Here is a 20,891-nt window from a genome sequence, read left to right as displayed (position 1 = left end):
ATAAAGGAGGCTCTGTGTTGTATAGACTGTTAGAATAAACGTAAAAGAGTTGAATACCTGGAGTTTTTACAGTAGTAAGCATTTTGTGTGTGTGTGTGTGTGTGTGTGTGTGTGTGTGTGTGTGTGTGTGTGTGTGTGATTGTACTGTATGTATACATATATGTGTGTTTTTTGTGCGAGCGAGTGTGAGTGAGTGAGTGGTGGCAGGGGTAGCGAGTATCGTGGGGAATGCTGGGAGATTTTAATAACACAGAAGCAGTGCAGGGAGATTTAATAAAAGGAGATGATGTGATTACTGAACCCTGGCTCTGAGCCATTTTGCTTCACAGAGCAATATCCGCCGAAAGTGCACACACACGCACACACACACACATCCCCTAACACACATACCTAACAATTGGATACTAAAAGGAATACAACTTAAAAGTAGGATTGTTGCATATCGTTTGTACTTTTTGCATTCATCAAATGAATCCTTGGATGTACCTTCCTTTTTAAGGAATGTGTAAAAATCTATTTATGTGAAACACATGGTCATTCTGTGCTCAATACCCTATTTAGAGATAGAACTATATAAACTCTACGAGTAGGGAATCTGAATGAGTGACAGTGGTAAATCATTGTTGAGGCACGGCTTCAGAGTGAAGCTGTAATCTGTATTTCTGGGCTCCCTTACATACAACTGATCCAATAGTGCAATACCAGGCAATCCAAACCTAGAGTAAGTGTAAGCATACCCATACCTATATAAATATTCATCAATTATGAAACAAGCACTACAACTGTAATCGCTTTAAGACACGTACATATTTATGGAATGATTGTGTTGCGGTCCACACAATGTCGTGCTTGTCAGAGCTCACAGGCAAAACAATGCCACATGACACAGCTTAGGGAGATGATGAAGATTCTGTTATTCTGTTTGTATGTCTAGGATCTACACTAAAGCAAGAAGGAAAGGGGCTGATTATAACCACCCAGTACTCACAGAACAACACCTTTGTCTGCCTCTCTGCATTTGATCTCATAATCAGTGAGCTTGTAATTAGTTGTGCCCCCTAACCCCTCAGAAATCCTTGGCACTAAACATAAAAGTGCCCGCAGCTAAAGTTCCATAGGTTTTTTTTACATCACAAGCTCATAAGCAGACAGTCTTTTGTCTGCACTTACACTTTTCTGCTTTGTAATTCTGAATATAACACATCACTTCATTAAAGTAAAGCTGTCTCAACCCAAAGCAAAGTCATCTTTCCAATATCTTTACTGATAGATTTGTTCACAGCTGGTCTTCACGCTATACCTCAGCTGCTTACATTCTATATTTGATTTCCACTTTTTTCAGTATTTTTCTGTATTATATCCAGTGGCATGCAAATTTCAGTTCTTTCCCCCACTGTTTCCTGATATTCAAACTTTTTATTTTTCAACATCAAAACTTGACAATGTATATTTACATATAATAACATCTCTAGATCGAATAATTTTAAAGACAAAGTCATATATTTTTTTGTATATTAGATTAATGTCATTTCATTCAAAACTAAGCATGTATACCTTTGGTGTAGAACTTAAATAAGCCTTATTTATTTGGCTTCTCCTATGCAATCACCCCCATATTGATTTACTGGAAGCTACACCCTGGTCAGGGCCAGTGTGAATGATACTTCTATTAGAAGGATTAGACTGATCTGCTTACAGACCCCCCTCTGTGGCAGTTGCCCCAAGTTCCCTTCATTTGCCATGTTGAGTAAATTCCTGTCATGCTGTGTACACCCCGATTAGGGAGTTTGGGACTTAACCACCAACATCATCAGTCTAATGTCAATCCTTTGACAATTCTGTTTTGTTGTATTTTGTTCACAGTGAAAGGAGGCATTTAAGGTGTTGAAGTGTCTGTCTGTCTGTCTGCTACACACAGTAGGGTGCTGATTGCTCTCCTTTGTGGAATATGTGTAAGATGCTATAATAATTCAAACGTTTTAGCAGATATCTTACGTTAGAAGCATCTCTCTAAGAAGCAATGCAGTGTTTCTAAAGGATGATTGGTTGATAAACCTTTAGTTTAACACAAGGTCCTGCCACAACAGAGCTGTGCAGGGCTGTTTGGGGCCACTTGTGTTTGTGTTATGATGTCAAGTTAGCGACACTGTCATTTGGGGAGAGTTTGGCAGATGGATTGAGAAAGATTAGCCGCAGCAGCTGCGTTTGGGACAGAATCACAGATTAGGAGCTCTGATGTGCAGAATCGGCTCCTTCTTTACACTCCAGATTTGGGCAGCAACACCTTCCTATCACTCAGTCAGGGAGCGTCAACACTTCTCCCTTTCTCCCCCTCCTCCCTCCCCTCCTGTCCAGGTTTGTGGTTTTTTCTTGCTGCTATTTCTTCATCCGCTGACCTTGCTCGCTCACTCCTATACTCTGACTACCTTGTAACTCTTCCAGTTAAATAAATACTCTGTCGATTGAGCATATCTATCTTGAGTGCATATTACACCCAGTCATGATCATGGGTATTGGTGAACGCTGGTCACTAGTCAATGTCTGACTAGATACTCAGTGTATGGGTGTGTGCAAATGTCTGTGTGCATGCCTGTGCGTGCACATGCGTGTGTGTGTGTGTGTGTGTGTGTGTGTGTGTGTGTGTGTGTGTGTGTGTGTGTGTGTGTGCGTGTGCGTGTGCGTGTGCGTGTGCGTGTGTGTGTGGGGGTGTGTGCATGTGTGGGTGTGTGTGTCTATGTTTGTGTGTGTAAGTGTGTTTTAGTGTGCATAAACGAGAGGAGGGAGATTAACCCCATGCTATCCTCAATCCCTGGTTATGAGTTTACAGCGTCTGTCTGGCCATCGCACTGTTTAAACAACAATCTAATTAATCCTGTCTTTATTAGTTTCAGTGAACTGGGGAGGCAGGCTGGGAGGGCGTGAGGGAGAACTGGGAATGCTGGCAGAAAATACTTGGTAGGGAGGGGGAGGAAACCAAGTGCGAAAGCAGGGATTTGGGAGGAATTTAATGGCAGAGACTTAGGCCCCGTGAATGGAAATGGGGATGTGAAGAGATGATGAGGCAGGAGACATATTGAAGGGTTATAACATCTCACAGGAGGAGAGACGGAGGGACAAAAGGAAAAAAGTGGTCATGGGGAAAAGCAATGGACCTGAGAAAGACTCTGTATTAAGCTTTATGTATAGAGTTAAATAACTACCTTAAGATTGTGGGTGGGATATGGATAGACTGGAGTTTACCCGATCAAACAGATGTCCACATTTAAGGGACAGGCTGCTCTCCTTTCATAAGCTTACTACTGCCACCTACTGTTATGAGGAAGGAAAGAAAAGGCAATCTAAAGATGCACAGTATTCCTCTCAGCAGATGTTCACCTTGTTGCTCTGTGAATTGGGTAATGTTTATATGACCTTTAATTAAGAGACTATGCTAATCTCCAGGATCGTTTAATATGAGGGTAAAATGTATCAGAGCTTGTTGCCTGTGCCTCCATCTTTAATTACCTCACCTCTCTTTTTCTGTACTCCTGAACTCCCTGAATGCCATGCTTTGCAGTTTATTTATCCTTCTCATATAAGCCCATATTTGTGTCTTTTTGTGCACTTTCAGGTTGTTTGTAAGGAAGTGCAGCGCTTGCCTGCAGGTGATTGGACGTTCGGAGCTGATAATGCGTGTGCTAGGCCAGGTGTACCACCTTGGCTGCTTCACCTGCTGTGAGTGTGAACGCCGGCTGCAGAGAGGTGATGAGTTTGTGCTTAAAGAAGGCCAGCTGCTCTGCCGCATGGACTATGAGAAGGAGAGAGAAATGCTGGCTGCTATTAGTCCCACACCTACTGACTCAGGTAAAGGAGGTTCTTTACAAAGCTGCTTTGCCCGGACCCCCTTTTAAATATTTTATATCTCACGTCTCAAGCTGCTCCTCTGTTCACTTACTAGTAAAATAATTCTGTAAATGAACTGGATCTCAAACAGAAGCCTATCTGAGTTGGTGAGACAACACATTTGTTTGCAAAAACATCACACCACAATAGCAAATTGTCTTAGATAGAAAATAAGTCATTATTTTACAGTGCATTCTGTGAATTCCTATGGTATATGAAGCTGAGCCCTCAGTGCACTACCTACAAAACTAGTGGATAGTTTAAGAAATCCACAGAATTGAGGTCAAAGTCACTTCAATGTTAAATGTACTCTCCATTTAATGGAATGAGAAAATGTACCCCTCTCGTACCAGATGTCCTGACTGTTTTGTTGTCTGTTACCTTGCTCAGTGAAAAGTGAGGATGAGGATGGTGGAGGAGGCTCTGGAGGAGGCAAAGGTGGGGACGACAGCAAGGACCACAAGCGTTCAAAGCGACCACGCACTATCTTGACCACACAGCAGCGGCGTGCTTTCAAGGCCTCCTTTGAAGTGTCTGCTAAGCCTTGCCGCAAGGTAGGAGGACCAGCTTGTTTTGTTGATGGAAATGTGTGTAGGAATATACTCCTTTCCCATGCAAACGTTATTGTTCTGTGGAAGATTGCATACTAATCAGTCTAAACTGGTGCTTCAATAACAATTCAAAACGAATCTGCAGGTGAGGGAGACACTGGCTGCCGAGACTGGGCTGACAGTGCGTGTTGTGCAGGTGTGGTTTCAAAACCAGAGAGCCAAGGTTAGACTTAGTGTAGACTTACACAAGGTTATACTTTTTCTGAGGACAAAGAAAAGCATTTATACATACACTGTTTTTGTGCCTTAGATGAAAAAGATAGCTCGCAGACAGCAGCAACAGCAGCAGCAGCAGCAGGAACAAGAGCAGCTGGGAGGGACCAGGAGAGGACCAAGTAGAGGGGGCCGCCAGAGCAATGACGACAGTGAGGGTAAGCGCTTGATATGCCAATGCAACATCGAGAAAAAAGGAAGAATAAACAAAACCCAAAACAATCTATTTTATGGGTTTATTAAAGTGATTCTCACCTCTGCACAGATGGCTCTAGTACCCATGGCATGGATGGGATGCTGGTATATCCCTCTCTGCCGCGTCAGCAGCTACTCGCTCTGGATCCCAACATCTACGGTGGAGAGCCATTTAGACATGGCCTCACACCGCCTCAGCTGAACAATGAACAGCTCCACTCCTATGGTAAGACTAAAGGTCAAAGCTTTGACTCCATATAAACCTTATCTAAAAATTCAAATGCTGTCCCTATCTCCTTTCAATTCTGGTTTTGACTGTCATGGGTTTAACAATACATGCCAATATTCTCAATGCAAAGTTAAAAGATTGATGCATATAATCTTTAAGATACACATTTATTTTGAAATTCACATGGCACGTCACTCTTTCTTTCCAAGACGTTTAGTTGTTTACATAAGTCTGACTAATTGTGTAAAATGTTGTATTGTTGTCCAAAGATGCATGCATATAAAAGTGTACCGTGATGAAACCTGTGATTTACCCAGCTAGTCATGAGTAGTCAAAACCGCACTTCAAGGTCATCATGTCTGAGTAGTTACAGTAAATGTCAGCCTATTTCGAAAGCTTGCATGGAGCCTTAGCAAAACAGATGCATTGCCAAATATTTTCTTCATTATTTCCTTAGATAATGTGCAGTGGGAGATAGTGAGGCAAACATTTATATTGGACTCAAACAAGTTGCATTAGCTGATGGGTGATAGAACAGATTTTGCGGGATTTCAGTTGTAAAGGTTGTGTGTTTGTGAGAATGTAAGGAAAAGGCTGAGATTAAACTACAGAGACTGACTCACTGCCTGCTTGCTTTGTGGAGTTGAGAGTAAAATTCGTGCTTATTTTTATATTCTTTTCATATCGTTCTGTGCTCTCTGGTAGTAATTGAAAACCGATCCACTTCAGCTGTTCACACAGTTTTTCTCCGCAGACTCAGAGACAGTGTTCCATGACCTGGACAGCGATGGAAGCCTTGGTCACCTTGGAGACTGCCTCTTGGCAACAGGGGACGGCAGTCTCCTGTCTGGACGGGTGGGAAACCCCATTGACCGCCTCTACTCCATGCAGAACTCCTACTTCACCTCCTGACCCCCATAAACTCTCACCCTTCCCACTCCTGTTCCACCTTCACCTCAGAGATGCAGCTAATGGAGTCCGTCTAAAACATGCCTGTGGGACTACAGCCTACACCCAAACACACTCTTAAGCTTTTTTCAAAAGCCAAAATCATCACAAGCATAGTCATAATATCACTTGAAGAAGATTTGCGTCATGTTCCAACCATCTTTCCTTGATAATAATCACATGCTGGAAATACACTGTAAATGTCCAAAATATGTAAAAAGACCTCAATTTCTCTGGTTGTGGTAATGTTCAATGAAACACGTTTGATGGCACTTTCAAAAAACAAATACGCATACTCATATGTAAATTCTGATTTACAGACAAAAATTGTTTTAGTTCAAATTACATGTATGTAGGAGTCTTGGCAGGCCGTATGAGCAGCTGAGAGTCTTAATGAAATGATGACATTGCAAAATGTTTTATGTTTCTGACAGGATTATTGTGTGTGAAAGACTGCAGCGTATACAGTACAGTATATGGATTGGAGTATCATTTTGCTCTCAGGTTAGTGTGTATGAATATTCGACCTGAGCTATAACTCAGGATATTGTGCTAGATAGGATTACAATTTAGTGTTCCCAGTAAATTCAAGGATGTACTTTGGAACGAGGACGAAACTCTATGAAAATGGTCATTTCCAAATCCATGCTTAGTTTTTGATATTGCATGATTGACAGGTATAATATTGACCAAAAAAAAAAAGACAGCACTACAGGGTCATTTGAGGAGCCTTATGCGGAAACAGGGTTGTATACATGATTATTGCTTTAGCTTTCTCTTTTATAATGTAATCACTCAGAGGCAGTGACGTTATTGACAACCAACACATCTATAACCCCCAAAAGTAAGGACACTGAGCACATGATGATGTGCTTTTAAATGTAAATGGAAGTATGACTGTGTTACAATTAATTATTGTGGTCAGTTTCAGTAATCATTTATTTCTCCGAAAAATTTGACGTTGTTAAGTTGATATTTTGTACCTTATTCTGTGATAATCAGCAACTATTTAAACTGTAGCATGATATCTATGTGTCACAAAGTAGGTCTAAAAAAATAGCCTCCAAACTGAAGTTGGATAGAAAGTGCATAAAGCATCAGGGTCAAATTTACAATGTGTCGCAGAAAAAAAGTAGGATTAGGGTTATACTTGTTTTTGTTTAGGTGCCAGTGATCAGCTACAGCTCGTTAACATTTTTTCATGTTTGACTCTGATCACTGACACATGGTATTTTTACAGTGATATTTTTGTGAATGTAATTTATTTGTGCGGTATTAGGCAAGTTCCTATTTAACTTTTTTTGTTCAGTGACTGCCAGGTGATGTGCTTTGAATGTAATGTTGCCGTATCTTCAATACACTCTACGGTTTCATCTTTGTAGTGCACTTGCCTTATTGTCCTAAGTATGATAAATTATGATGCACTAATCACTTGCTCGTCTGGTATAAACCAAATATATTTAACACACAAGAAAGGGATCCTTTTCCCCTCCCCTTCAAAGCTTTAATAATTGAACCAGAAAAGGTCTGTTCTGCTTAGTGGTCACAGGGCTCATAACTCAATATCCTCCCTCTGTCTCTCTCAGTAGTCCCGCTGATTAGAAAAGGAAAGTCTCCTCCTTCTCCTTTCTTCCCAGACTCCCTATTTCTCTGTCATTGTGTAGTCAGGACAGTTTGTGTGGGAGCGATACATTCCGGTTTAATATTTGACTCAGACTCAGACCTAGAGAGGGCAAGTGTGGGAGGGACAGACCTGAGCAACAGACAACAACAAAGGATAACCACACCGGATAAGAAACACAAGTTAATTTTAATGAGATGATTAAATAAAAATCATATATCCCGCATGTAGGCAGGAATAAATGTTGATTTCATATGAACACAACATTTACATGAGTATGAGAAAAAGGACGATCTGGTAATTAAATATTCAACACATTTTCTTTGTCAAAGTACTGTTGCATTTCTCTCATATCTTTCCTGAAGAAAGACAAATAGTCATATTAAGTCACACAGAGGTAAACAGATATCCTTACTTTCACTGTAAATACAGTACAGTAACATGGCTGGGAAATGTAAAACCAACCAATCTGAATCTGACAGAGATGGGAGATGTCTTGATGCTACGATGGCTGAGGTACCGGATCTGTAGATGAAAAGAAGAAAACATTTACTGGTATGTTGACTTTTAAAGTGATACCACTCAAAGATGGTGTAGTAGATATCGTACCATTTTGTATACATATGATAACCCATGGGTCTGTTTGAATGTGTTTTTGTATCAGACAAAAATGCACAGAACAAGACCTTAAGGAATACTTCCAAATACTATTTGGATAATCCATTAATTAAACCTCGATGTTCTCACATAACTCCAGGGTGAAGAAAAAATTAAAACGCGGATAAAACAGCCACGGTAAGTACGTACAACAAAAACATTGTTTTGAATACTAAGGTTTTGGCTCAAATGCATTGCTAAATGAGAAAAGTATTGTGCAGCTGTTGTGTGAGATTCTTCATTCACCGTGGAGGCATGCGAGAAAAACAAAGTTTTCCTTGACCTTGAGTTGTGTATGGCCAATTCCAAAGGGACTTACCCACTCCACTGATGTCTACTGACTCTGCACAGGCCAGAAAGCGAGCTACATGAGGCGAGCAGGAGGCAGGTGTGTCCGGGTTTTCTCTCAGGCAGCGCTCAAACTCGACAAACACCCCCGAACACTCTTGTCTGATCTTCTGAATCACTGGGCTAAAGAAACACATAAGAGAAATTAGGAATAAGATACAATTTTGCTTTTTAGATGTGGGTGTGAGGTTGAAGAACATTGGAGTGAATGTACAGCTATGTGGCCTTACTGGGATGATGTGCACTGTGCAACGTTTATCTTCAGTTCATGACACTTTGACTGCCATGTAGATGGGTTGGAGGCCACACATGACCCATATGCCTCCATTTCTTTATTGCAATACTTTGCTGTGATATCCATAGCAGCCTGCCTGAAAGACGACACATGTTAATCATTCAGTGATTGTAGACACGTCCCATAAGCCATCGATCAACCTGATACACTTTCTAAAGCAAGCACAAGCAATATAGTAAACGTAATTAAGTAGCTTTATGGTGGTAGAAAATGTAATTATTTACGGTCTGAATCTACCTCTCTACAGAACAGTATCTACTTCCCTAGACTAGAGAACATAGCGAATGTTTTGTTGATATGACCCATGTTTAAAAGTCTTACATGTTGTTCTTTTTAGGCTTTCCTCAACCGAGAAGCTGATGAATCAAGGTTATAGCACCAGCAGTACTGCATGTGGAGCCATGTCTGTGCCGTAACTACACTATACACACCCTCTGATTGGATGGAAATGCAACAATCGGAAATAGTTCTAAAATCTTATTGGTTCCTGCTTGTGTCAATCTCAAATGTTAGCCCACGCCCTCTGATGACGATGCATTTATTAAAGTGGTATACACCTAATATTACACTAAAAGCACTCCACGACGAATACAGCCGATATTTGATATATGTATATTATTACGTAGCGTAAACTTGAACCTCAACCACATTTTTTTTTTTTACCGTGTTGGTATAATAAATGAGTGTTTTTTACAGTTAATTTGTGATGTACTCAGACAATCTTACGTGTCTTTGGTCTTTGCGTGTTGACGTATGCGGAAGCTACGACCAGAAACCGAGCGATTCAGTAAACGGGCTCCGAAGGCTGGACCGAGCACCGCTCCGTGTGTTGAATCGTATTTTACCGACAACAGCACGACGGGGTGGTGGTGGATGATAGAGGGGGGGCAGAGGTGTGAGTAAAGTACAATGAACGACCCCAAGAAAGAGGGAAATATGGCTGCAGATGGGATCCAGGCACCGGGAGAGCTGCAAATGGCCCCCTCTGAGAACCACAGCCAGCATGACAGCAGCGCCGGCGACGAGCTGGTGAGCTCGGTGACGCTGTACCGGCGCAGGCCCCGTCTACTACACGGCACAGTCCTCCCGTTTCTGGCTGTTCTCTATCCAAGCTGGATGTACGTGTGGTTCGGAGTGTATGGAGCCTCCGAGTATCCAGAGGCAGGCCTCCTGTCGCTAGCCGCTATCGGGATCGCGCACGTCCTCACAGCGCTCTCTGGTTATTGGTCCGTGCACGCGCACTGCTTGCTCACTTGTTCCAAGGTAAACATTATTTATACAACAATAATAGTGGGGTATGTTTCAATGCTATCCACTGTTTGTAACATATCCCTTTAACATAGAATTCAAAGGTTTTCAGGGTTAGCACTAATTCAGGAATCATTGCTTGCTCAAGGGCTCTATAAAAGTAGGCAGGTGTTAGGAATGGACCCCTGCTAAATGTTTGAGGGGCCACCAATAATCAAACTTTCCCTGCTGGAATCAGCAATGACAGTTCTCACTGCCACATTTGTCTTTGTTTCAAGTTATGAAAAGGTCTTAGTGATGTGTGCACATCATTTGAAACACTTTTATTTTTGTAATTTAAAACAAAAAAAAAAATGTTCAAAGAAAAAGCTTGCCAATACAGAGAGCAGCATAAATGAAAACATATGTTACAGACAAAACAGAAAAGTAGACAAAACCAAAAGCAACTCGGAGTCAAGCATGTACGTTTATTAACCAGGAAAGGAATGTGCCTCTTATATTAATTTGGTTTAAAGCCATTTTGCAACATTTTCCATTTTTTACAATTCTGTATGGTCACCTGAAAGCATAAAGAAGCCCTGAAAGCTCATAGTGTTGCCCGGCTATTTTCTGCGTAATTGATGCAAATGATGCGAGGCAGCAGACCATAAAATGCCTTTTAAGTAGTAGAGGATTATAAAGAAAATAAAACTTGTATCAAGCAAATCTAATGTCTAATTGCTGATTCATACACATGGTGGTGTCAAAGTAAAACAAATCTGTGTCTATCATTGTATGGTAATAGGAAATGTAATTCCAGAATATGTCAGAAAATAAATGTTCTAAAGTTTAAGTTTGTTCTTCCTAAATTCAAGGGTAAACAGCTTAGCATTTCTTTGCGTTCTGTCTGTAGGCAGTCAATCATACAAATACATAAAAATAGATTTGTATCAACAATGTAATCTGGTTAGCCTGGACATTTATGGTTGTTAAATGTAAGTAGAGGATTCTTTAAAAATGGGCCTGAAGTCCATATTGTGGACAAAGCAGCAGAGGCACACAGCAAAAATAACAGTGACCTGGAACAGTGTGTGAATTTGTCACCTGTTTATTTGCACAGGAACAAGATCCAAAAAAGGCTACGCTGGCTAAGGTCGTTCCCTGCCCCAACAACGGTTCTGCCGAGCTTGTGGAACTACAGAGGGACCAGGTCAGTTTACATATTTACTCTTTATTCCAAACATCTCCCAAATCTATTGTTTTCTGTATTTTGTCACACACTTTAAGATTAAAACTTATAAATATACAATCAGTAATTACAATAATTAACCTTTCTTGATTAAATGGTGCTAATTAAAATGGTCTTTCTTTTTCTGACCTACAGGATGAAAAGGGCGAGGGGATTTTATCTTTTGAGTTTCAAAAGATCCGCTACATATTTGACCACAAAGAAAAGAAATGTTTCCTTCCGATAGCATTCCCCATAGACAACCCAATGGTTGACTTTCAGTCCTGGCGTGGCTACCAGGAGGAGGCGGAGCTCCGGGCAGCAGAAAAGCGTTTCGGCACCAATCGTGCTGAGATGATGGTGCCAGATTTCCTGGAGCTCTTCAAAGAGAGGGCCACAGCTCCCTTTTTTGTTTTCCAGGTATATATATTTTGTTGTAAAAATACTTCTCAATAAATATCTTTAGATATGATGTTACTGACCTTATAATGAAGTCTGTATCCATTTGAAGTAATCTGTGTTCTGCCATCCCCCAGGTGTTCTGTGTTGGCCTGTGGTGTCTGGATGAGTATTGGTACTACAGTGTTTTCACGCTGTTCATGCTCGTGGCGTTCGAGGCCTCTTTGGTCCAGCAGCAAATGAGGAATATGTCCGAGATTCGCCGCATGGGAAACAAGCCCTACATGATCCAGGTAGGCTAAATCACGTTTAAAACCATGTCATTATATTTAATAGAACTAAAAGTATAGACAAACAGTGTCTTCCATGTAAAGCATATCTCATTTATCTTCATGTATTTTATGCTAGGTATATCGCAATAGGAAGTGGAGACCTATTTCAAGTGATGAGCTTGTCCCTGGTGACATTGTCTCAATAGGTAATGTCCTATTAACATTTGTCAGACTTCTTGCCACAAACATCAGATTGACTCTGTTACTGAGGGTTTAAAATGTGTATTCTCCACTACACAGGACGTTCGCCCCAGGACAACTTGGTCCCGTGTGATGTGCTGCTACTCAGGGGCCGTTGCATTGTGGATGAGGCGATGCTGACCGGAGAGTCGGTGCCCCAGATGAAGGTTAGAGGCAAACTAATATATACATGATGACACTGTACAGATCTGAGGGCGTACACTTTGGAATGAAAGCCTTATTCACTCTAAATGGCATGTGGGGTATTGTAATCACTGCTGTGTTATGAGGTGTGCAGGAGCCAGTGGAGGACTTGGACCCAGAGCGAATCTTGGATGTTCAGAGTGACTCTCGACTTCACATCATCTCTGGGGGGACAAAAGTGGTCCAACATAGCCCCCCTTTAAAGGCCAGTGCTGGACTCAAACGTAATTACTAATTTCTGTCTTTTTTCAGTTATCTGTTACCAACAACATATGAAGGCTGTTGTACATTATAATGCGACTATTGCCCATCTTCTTCATAATCAAATCAAGATGAAAAGCCCATTAATCTTCTTTATGTGCAGCTGTCGACAACGGCTGTGTGGCCTATGTACTGAGAACAGGATTCTACACCTCTCAGGTAAGGAAGTTGCTGAATCAACCAATCAACAACTTTATTAATCCTGCAAGGGGCAATTGGTTATGATCAGCAGCTTATGTCATGTACACAGGCAGGAACACACAGGAAGAAAACACACAGATACACCCGGAGCACAAATGTGGATCATTCCAATTTACACTATAAATAGTTCATAGCATCACAATAATACATAAATAAATAATCAAGTTAAAAGTCTTTCAAGAATTTAAAAGTTTGAGTGCAGAAGGGATGAATGATTTTGAAAAGCGATTAGTCCTTTGAGCAGGTAGAGCATATCGACGCCCTGATGGCAACAGACGAAATTCATGTGAGAGAACATGACCTGGAGAATGTTTTACTTACTACGCACAGTTTTTTATTTCAATGCATTTCTCTAGTTTGGCGACATGTTTAATTTAGCTTTGAAAGTGTACTAACTGTGTGCAAAAAAAACTTGCCTCCAGGGTAAACTGTTGCGAACAATCCTCTTTGGTGTGAAAAGAGTGACGGCAAACAACATGGAGACTTTCATCTTCATCCTCTTCCTCCTTGTGTTTGCCATTGCTGCAGCTCTTTATGTGTGGTTAGAAGGTGAGATGCATAGAACCAATTGTATACAATGTAATTCTTATTGAACACAGAGATTCAAAGTGTTTGCAAATAGTCTGAGGTTATGGCATACTTCATATTTAAAAACTCTCTTTTTCCTTTGTATCACACCTACAGGGACCAAGGATGCTAGCAGGAACCGCTACAAGCTGTTTTTGGAGTGCACACTAATCCTTACTTCAGTTGTTCCACCAGAGCTCCCCATAGAGCTCTCTTTGGCAGTTAATACGTCTCTCATCGCCCTGGCTAAACTGTGTATGTCTGTTTGCTCCTATCCTGCATGTGTTAAAGAGCATTAAAAGACCTGGACAAAGCAGCTTATGATACAAAGCTTGTTACAGCAGTAGTTTGATTCAAATCCTCTTGTCCCCTTCTTAGATGTTTTCTGTACAGAGCCCTTCAGGATACCCTTTGCAGGGAAGGTGGAGATCTGCTGTTTTGACAAAACAGGAACACTGACCAGTGACAGCCTGGTGGTACGAGGAGTAGCAGGCCTCAGGTAAAACATGCCAACCACTGTTGTTCCTTCATCAAAACTTGTGAATTACAAACGCAGTAAACTATGCTATGGTTAAGGTTTGTAAATACTTTGTGTTTGTAAATGAGTAATAACTTTATGTCTATTACAGAGAAGGAAAAGAGGTGATACCCGTATCTGAGATTCCAATTGAGACGCATCGGGTGGTGGCCACCTGTCACTCACTGGTCACTCTGGATGATGGACAGCTGGTCGGAGATCCACTGGAGAAGGCCATGCTGACAGCCGCTGACTGGAGCCTCACTAAAGGTACTGGGATCCCCCACTAAACGCACAGTGCACGGCAGCGGCTGTAGTGTCGGAGAACATGTGTGTGCTTAGGATTGGATTGTGTTGTGCTGTGTTTAACTTGGTGATGTCATTTGACCAGAGTATGTTAATGTCAAGTTACGTTTTTAATAAGTAAAAAAAAGTCTTGATTGATCAAAGTGAATGGGGGTCGTGTTTAACAACAGCTTGACTATATGAAAATATGTGTTTACAAAACTGTAACAGTGTGAGTAATTGATATGAAACTGCTCAGCTTGTGGGTTAATGTGGCTTTAAAGTGAAGCTGTTCTTGCATTTAAATCTGGATGTTCGTGTTAAGCTACATTTGCTCTTAATAGCACTATGCGTGTCTCATTTACTCTTGCCATTTAAACAGATGAGAAGGTGTTCTCTCGGGGTTTCAAAACTCAGGGACTTAAGATCCACCAGCGTTTCCACTTTGCCAGTGCACTGAAGAGGATGTCAGTCCTGGCCTCTTATGAGAAACTCGGCTCCACTGAACTCTGCTACATCTCAACTGTCAAGGGAGCGCCAGAGACACTCAGAGGAATGGTAAATATCCTTTATACAGACATGCTCTAGTCTAATCATGTGTGCTAACCAACTGGCGTTCTAATGTGGCTTTTATTGTAGTTTTCAGAAAGTCCAGCAAATTATGACGAAGTCCACAAGGAAATGTCTCGTGAAGGGGCTCGAGTGCTGGCCTTGGGTTACAAAGAGATTGGACACCTCAGTCATCAGCAGGTTCTTATTTTTATTGTATTCTAAAACTGTCAGAGACTGTCTGGTCCGAGCAGGTTTGACTGATCTTTTTGCGTTTCATAGGTCCGGGAGATGAGTCGGGATGCTCTTGAGTGTGACTTGCATTTTGCCGGGTTCATGGTTGTGTCCTGCCCGCTTAAGAGTGACAGCAAGGCCGTCATCAGAGAGATCCAGGAGGCATCTCATCATGTAAATAAGCTGACAACACAACATTCTGCATACACTCTTAAACAGCATGGTTTATAATTGCTTTGACTTTGCTTTCAGGTGGTGATGATCACAGGCGACAACCCTCTTACGGCATGCCACGTAGCAAGAGAGCTCGCCTTCATGCAGAAAGAACACACACTTGTATTGCAGCAAAGCCCCGATCAGGGTAAGACAAGTCATCACTTTGCAGAATAACATGTTTTACTCGTCAGCTAGTGGAGAACAATGTCTGTTTTTAAAAGGTTGCATCTAAAGGGCATCACCATTTTTATTTTTGTAATCCTCATGCAATGGGTGCTTCAACCAACAACAGTACATAATAATGTACCTCTAATGTTTATTTCCAGGTGCGTGGCAGTGGGAGTCCATTGATGGCAGTGTGTGTGTACCACTGCCCCCTCCCTCCATTTCCGCCTTCGTGAGTCAGTTTGACTTGTGTGTAACAGGGGAGGGGCTCACCAGACTGAGCTGTGACACCAAACTACTCAATAGCCTCTTGCCTTACGTTCAAGTGTTTGCCCGTGTCAGTCCAAAACAGAAGGTAGGTCCCAAAAATGTACATTACATGGAGGTTTATAAACCACTACCACAATAGAGTGAGATAGCAGACCAAGTTTAGCCATCTCAAACATCATTAGTGTGCTTTTTGTTAGAATCGAAGGCTGTTATACAAAAATACTTTGAGATGTAGACAGATGTTTTTCTACAATACAACAGCAAAATACATGTATTTGAACTAGTTGACACCACTCATTTTGTGTGACTGGGAGTTGTTATATATAATTATCTCATTTTTGAATGTATGTCAGATTCTGTACAACAGTATCAAAGGGTGAACATTAAGGGTCTTTTGTTAGTCATGAGCTATAATAACCTCCTGTTCTGTTTCAGGAATTTGTCATCACAAGTCTTAAGGGGCTCGGTTATGTGACCCTGATGTGCGGTGATGGCACAAATGATGTTGGAGCTCTCAAACATGCCCACATAGGTAAGATTTATCAACCACCAAGACTGAAAGCATTTGTGTCCCTATATATGAGCCCCAACAGGTAGTGATGACCTTTTATTTCTCAGGTGTTGCTCTGTTAGCGAATGCACCTGAGCGAATGCCTGAAAGGAAGAAACGGGGGAGAGAAAAGGAGCCCGCAGCAGAACCCAGACCTTTACCACCCGTCAGCTCAGGAGGGAAGCTGAGTTCCAGAGCATCCCGGCAGAGGGTCATGGCCCAGAGAGAAGAGCAGCTTGCAGCACAAAAGGTGTGTGTCTTCAAAAAGGGCCTTCTTCCTGAACAGTCTACCAATTACTAACGGATTTATTGTACCACTGAATGCAGCATGGTGGCTTCCTCCCTAGTTACCAACATTACCAAATAAACATATAGCCTAAAAAAGAGAATACATGTGTGTCTGTTACAAATGTGTAGTTCACTGGTCTTAACATCAGGGATTTACTCACTAACAGGAGAGGATCAGTCAAGTCTTACGGGAACTTGAAGAGGATCAGATACAAGTAGTGAAGCTAGGTGATGCTTCCATTGCTGCCCCCTTCACCTCCAAACTCTCTTCCATACAGTGCAGTAAGTAACATACATTTATGATTTCAGTTTGCAAAAATCTGTGTATGTTATGGTCCCCACATCTGAATGTTTGTTTGTATCCCCCCCCAGTCTGCCATGTAATAAAGCAAGGTCGTTGCACTCTGGTAACAACACTCCAGATGTTTAAGATCCTCGCTCTGAACGCCCTGGTGCTGGCCTACAGCCAGTCTGTACTCTACCTCGAGGGGGTCAAGTTTAGCGATTTCCAGGCAACACTGCAGGGCCTGCTCTTAGCCGGATGCTTCCTCTTCATCTCTAGATCGAAGGTGAGAATTTATGTTGGAAAATACAGGCTCTACATACTTGGGACTGATTGTGATTCAAGCAAGTGTGTCTTTACTGAATGTTCCTTTCTACCGTGACAGATTCACTTTTTTACCCCCCTCTGTTTATATAGCCACTGAAAACGTTGTCTCGAGAGCGGCCCTTACCAAACATCTTTAATCTTTATACGGTGTTGACTGTGCTGCTGCAGTTTGCTGTTCACTTCTGTAGTCTGGTGTTTCTCTACAAAGAGGCACAAAGCAGAAGTCCCCCAAGGTAAACCCAACTAAGACAGAGAAACAGCAGTTAAATATTTACAATAGTCACATGACATTTATAAATGATAATGACATTTCCCTTGTCCTTTTTTCCCCCGCAGATCGGAGCGGTTTGCAGATATATATAAAGAGTTTGAACCTAGTCTAATCAACAGCACCGTGTACATAATGTCGATGGCCATGCAGATGGCCACGTTTGCCATTAACTACAAGGTACTTATTCTTAATACAATTGGTATTTACTGTCACTACATTCTTTTATGTAAACTCATGGCATTTCTTGTTGTGTTTGTAAGGGTCATCCCTTCATGGAGTCTCTCACCGAGAATCGACCACTGCTATGGAGTATCGCACTGTCAGGATTAGCGATTGTGGGACTTCTTTCTGGTTCCTCACCCGAATTCAACGAACAGTTTTCTCTTGTAGATATACCAACTGAGGTGAGTGATTAAACATCAACCGTTATGTTAAAGTTGCCTCCTAATGATGATGTTCTTCATGAGGTAACCTTCTTCCTGTTTACTTCTTTGTAGTTCAAATTCATCATTGCCCAGGTTCTGGTGGTGGACTTTGTCGCCGCGCTGCTGGTGGATCGTATCCTGCAGTTCCTGTTGGGCAAAGGATCTCTCAGGCTGCCTTCTTGAAGTGCCAAAAGCTACCGTTACCCTTACCAACTAAACTGTAAAGGGAGAGAAGACTCTGGAGCAGGAGGATAAGAGCTGTTGTGATACAAGACAGCTGAGACACTCATGGCCTGCAGTACTGTACACTCTGTGCATCCCTTCCTTCTTCCAATTCTCTCATTTCTTTATAACTCTTTTCTACATTTCTCTCTCTTTCCTCCTCTGTTCCTCCCTGCTGCTACACAAGGCCATGAAGACAGCAGTATTGAGTGGAGTGCGAGAGTGAGAGCGCGAGACTGTGTGCCATCCAGAGTGAAGAGTACAGGCACACAATGGGGCATTCTCCCAGAGAACTGCAAAAGTGTTTTTGATTCTTTTGAATACTCTCTTTGATTTTGTAAAAAGTGCAAAACATCTCTAACAGACTTATAAAGACTTACAGATACAAATGTTGAAGTCTGTCAAATGTTTTGTTGGGTACAAAAACTGATGTGTGTCTTCACTTGGAGGGGATGTGCATGCTGTTCAAGAACTATCCTGTTCTTATAAGTTGGTAAGTAAAGAATGATCCTAGTATGAGAATATAGTGTAACTGAACAAAGAGGACAGTTCTTATTAAACCTTGTATCATCATATGACACATGACTCGGGACAAAGACAATTGTGCCATCTCTTTAAGAATCAGTTGATGGAAGACAATCTTGTACCTTTGGTGTTAACTTGCAAAAACCGATCTTAACTCGCTCACATGCCAATCTCAGGAGATTAGACATTGATAACTGTTTGATATTTATCTTTGATAAACAAACTAGAATATCTTAAATAAATCACTTTCCCCCCCTAAAAATATCTGAATAGAAATCCAATCCAACTGCATGTTTTTTATTGATTGAAAACTCATGGATACAGACATATGTGGCCTAATGATTGCAAATAAATGCAAATGTGTAGTTATACCACAACTGGACAAGAAGGACAAACTTCTTTTTTGGGGGAGATTTCAGGTCTTTTCAATTTTCTATGATAATGAAAATGTTACAGTTTCTCTTGCAAGTCTCATTTAATTTCAATAGCTTTCTTCTGATGCGACCGAATTACTCAAAATATATGCAGCATTGTATTACTCCACTAGACGATAAGGCCACACCTCTTTTTGGGGGGGGTTAAAGTGTGTTTTCTAATTTAGCAGTTTTTTTTAATTGAAAAAGTCAAGATTATTTTCAATACCTTCCATGTCAAAATAAGGTTATAGTCTATCGGAGGGTTTATCATAATTAGAATCTTAAACACGTTCAAAGATCCAAAAAGCAATAAAAGACATTTTACATGGACTATAAATGACCAGGTGTGATGATTATCATAATGATTATTATTATTATTATTATTATTATTATTACCTAATACTTCATATAAATGCCATAACCATAGGGGCTTTTTTCCCTTTTGGTGGGGCATTAAAACTCATGGAATTTGAAGCCTTTACGGTGGTGTGAAAATCGTCAATGTGTAATATGATGTACATGTATTTTAATCGTATCACAATAATCGGACCTCCATATATTGTCATTCAATTCTACTGTTTTTAAAGTATTCAACGACTGCTGCTCCCACCTTTACCTCGGCATTTTGTTTGTAGTCGCTTGAGTTAATTCACACTACATTTCCCATGGTGCTTGTGTTATAAGAGGGGCTTGGCTTCTTGGACGCGCGATCAGCGCGCGATGAAAAGTGAACTATTTGAAAGAAAAATGGCGGAAAAACATACTGGAGCTGCACAAGACAGGTTTGTAATGTTATTTACTTTTACCCTTGAGACAAACAATTTAAGATCTAAAGTATTGTGTATCCAAAACATGTACTGATGGGTAATCGCTGTCTTCATTAAAAAGCTAAATAAAATGTATGTTATCGTTGTGAAACGCCGAAGTAACGTTAGCAACATTTTATATTTTAGGATTAAAATTAAAGTTTTTTTTTCCATTAACGTTGGTTTATACATTGAAAATGTGTTTTTACAGTTGCTGCACTGTCGCCGTTGCTGGTGATTTTCCAGATGAGGTAAGGCATTTTAACTACCATTTAATCTAACGTAAACGGACATCGCTTGAGCTAATTCTATATCCACGCGCTGAGCGTGATATCATATAATATATATATTATATCACGGGCATTATATCAAGTACTTCTCATATATGAGAAGTACTTAGATCTTGTACTTAACTCAAAGTAGAAATACCATAGTGTAGGAATACACAGTTTCAAGTAAAAGTCCTGCATTCAAAAATATATAGTATATGTTAATTCATTAATCGATATTTTTATTACAGCTGGTTAAGATGGAACCCGTTTTATTTACATTGCATGCTGCTGGGTAGCTTGTGGATTTACAAAGTTTAAAGTCTTATTGAAGTGTTGGTTATATTTCATATAATTAATCAGAATCTGCAACGTAACTGATGGTATTAAATACATGTAGTGGAGTAAAAGTACACTTGTTACCTCTGAATTGTAGTTGGGTAGAAGTAGAAATATTGAAATACTCAAGTACAGGCAGATCCGGCGTCGTGGGAGATCTTACATTGTGATGTAATATAAGAGTAATAAATGAAAAACAGGTATGAAATACTATATGATAGTAAAACAAGAATACAGTTTAAAAGGGGAGTGATTTGTAAAATATCCATAAAGAAATAGTAAATCTGTTTATAGTTCTGTTTCATATGGGTGTTGTTGAGAGATGTATCCATAGAT

At 40.8% G+C, this 20,891-nt stretch overlaps 4 protein-coding genes across 8 annotated transcripts in view; 3 read left to right on the top strand and 1 right to left on the bottom strand.

Moving 5' to 3' along the window:
* The window catches only part of lmx1al (LIM homeobox transcription factor 1, alpha-like), a 16,230-nt gene extending 8,803 nt beyond the window's left edge, over positions 1 to 7,427 (top strand). For both annotated transcript variants that reach the window (XM_010779336.1, XM_010779335.1), the window contains exons 4-9: positions 3,611 to 3,843; positions 4,273 to 4,436; positions 4,579 to 4,656; positions 4,744 to 4,864; positions 4,972 to 5,127; positions 5,885 to 7,427. In XM_010779336.1, coding sequence (XP_010777638.1) covers positions 3,611 to 3,843; positions 4,273 to 4,436; positions 4,579 to 4,656; positions 4,744 to 4,864; positions 4,972 to 5,127; positions 5,885 to 6,042 — 910 coding nt within the window. In that variant the 3' untranslated portion in view covers positions 6,043 to 7,427. The remainder of the gene's footprint in view (positions 1 to 3,610; positions 3,844 to 4,272; positions 4,437 to 4,578; positions 4,657 to 4,743; positions 4,865 to 4,971; positions 5,128 to 5,884) is intronic.
* A 442-nt stretch (positions 7,428 to 7,869) lies between these two features.
* Positions 7,870 to 14,312, bottom strand: chchd5 (coiled-coil-helix-coiled-coil-helix domain containing 5). 4 transcript variants are annotated; one of them, XM_010779332.1, is made up of 5 exons: positions 14,302 to 14,312; positions 9,321 to 9,415; positions 8,935 to 9,075; positions 8,676 to 8,827; positions 7,870 to 8,224 (listed from the first exon to the last, which is right to left on the bottom strand). In XM_010779332.1, coding segments are annotated over exons 2-5 (318 nt in total). In that variant the 5' UTR covers positions 9,323 to 9,415; positions 14,302 to 14,312; the 3' UTR covers positions 7,870 to 8,201. The 4 variants fall into 4 exon arrangements, with proteins under 4 accessions (XP_010777634.1, XP_010777633.1, XP_010777631.1 ...); XM_010779331.1 differs by lacking the exons at positions 9,321 to 9,415; positions 14,302 to 14,312 and adding an exon at positions 9,726 to 9,799 and having other exon boundaries at positions 8,935 to 9,071; XM_010779329.1 differs by lacking the exon at positions 14,302 to 14,312 and having other exon boundaries at positions 9,321 to 9,405.
* atp13a1 (ATPase 13A1) lies at positions 9,814 to 18,589 on the top strand. The gene is made up of 25 exons (XM_010779333.1): positions 9,814 to 10,262; positions 11,347 to 11,436; positions 11,611 to 11,874; positions 11,991 to 12,146; positions 12,262 to 12,331; positions 12,426 to 12,532; positions 12,664 to 12,793; positions 12,934 to 12,989; positions 13,454 to 13,580; positions 13,716 to 13,853; positions 13,977 to 14,097; positions 14,228 to 14,385; positions 14,783 to 14,958; positions 15,040 to 15,150; positions 15,232 to 15,357; positions 15,436 to 15,544; positions 15,726 to 15,919; positions 16,270 to 16,366; positions 16,453 to 16,634; positions 16,840 to 16,954; positions 17,045 to 17,241; positions 17,373 to 17,515; positions 17,619 to 17,730; positions 17,814 to 17,957; positions 18,051 to 18,589. Exons 1-25 carry the CDS (start codon positions 9,909 to 9,911, stop codon positions 18,159 to 18,161), a joined length of 3,588 nt encoding a protein of 1,195 aa, XP_010777635.1. The 5' UTR covers positions 9,814 to 9,908; the 3' UTR covers positions 18,162 to 18,589.
* A 1,268-nt stretch (positions 18,590 to 19,857) lies between these two features.
* Positions 19,858 to 20,891, top strand: part of dsn1 (DSN1 component of MIS12 kinetochore complex) — an 8,434-nt gene continuing 7,400 nt past the window's right edge. The window contains exons 1-2 of the mRNA XM_010779328.1: positions 19,858 to 19,923; positions 20,159 to 20,198. Coding sequence (XP_010777630.1) covers positions 19,862 to 19,923; positions 20,159 to 20,198 — 102 coding nt within the window. The 5' untranslated portion in view covers positions 19,858 to 19,861. The remainder of the gene's footprint in view (positions 19,924 to 20,158; positions 20,199 to 20,891) is intronic.

Source organism: Notothenia coriiceps, unplaced genomic scaffold (genome assembly GCF_000735185.1).
Source record: "Notothenia coriiceps isolate Sejong01 unplaced genomic scaffold, NC01 NC01_scaffold00020081, whole genome shotgun sequence".
NCBI classification, from domain to species: domain Eukaryota; kingdom Metazoa; phylum Chordata; class Actinopteri; order Perciformes; family Nototheniidae; genus Notothenia; species Notothenia coriiceps.
Note: the sequence above shows the minus strand (reverse complement) of the source record. Positions and strands in the feature narration are given on the sequence as shown.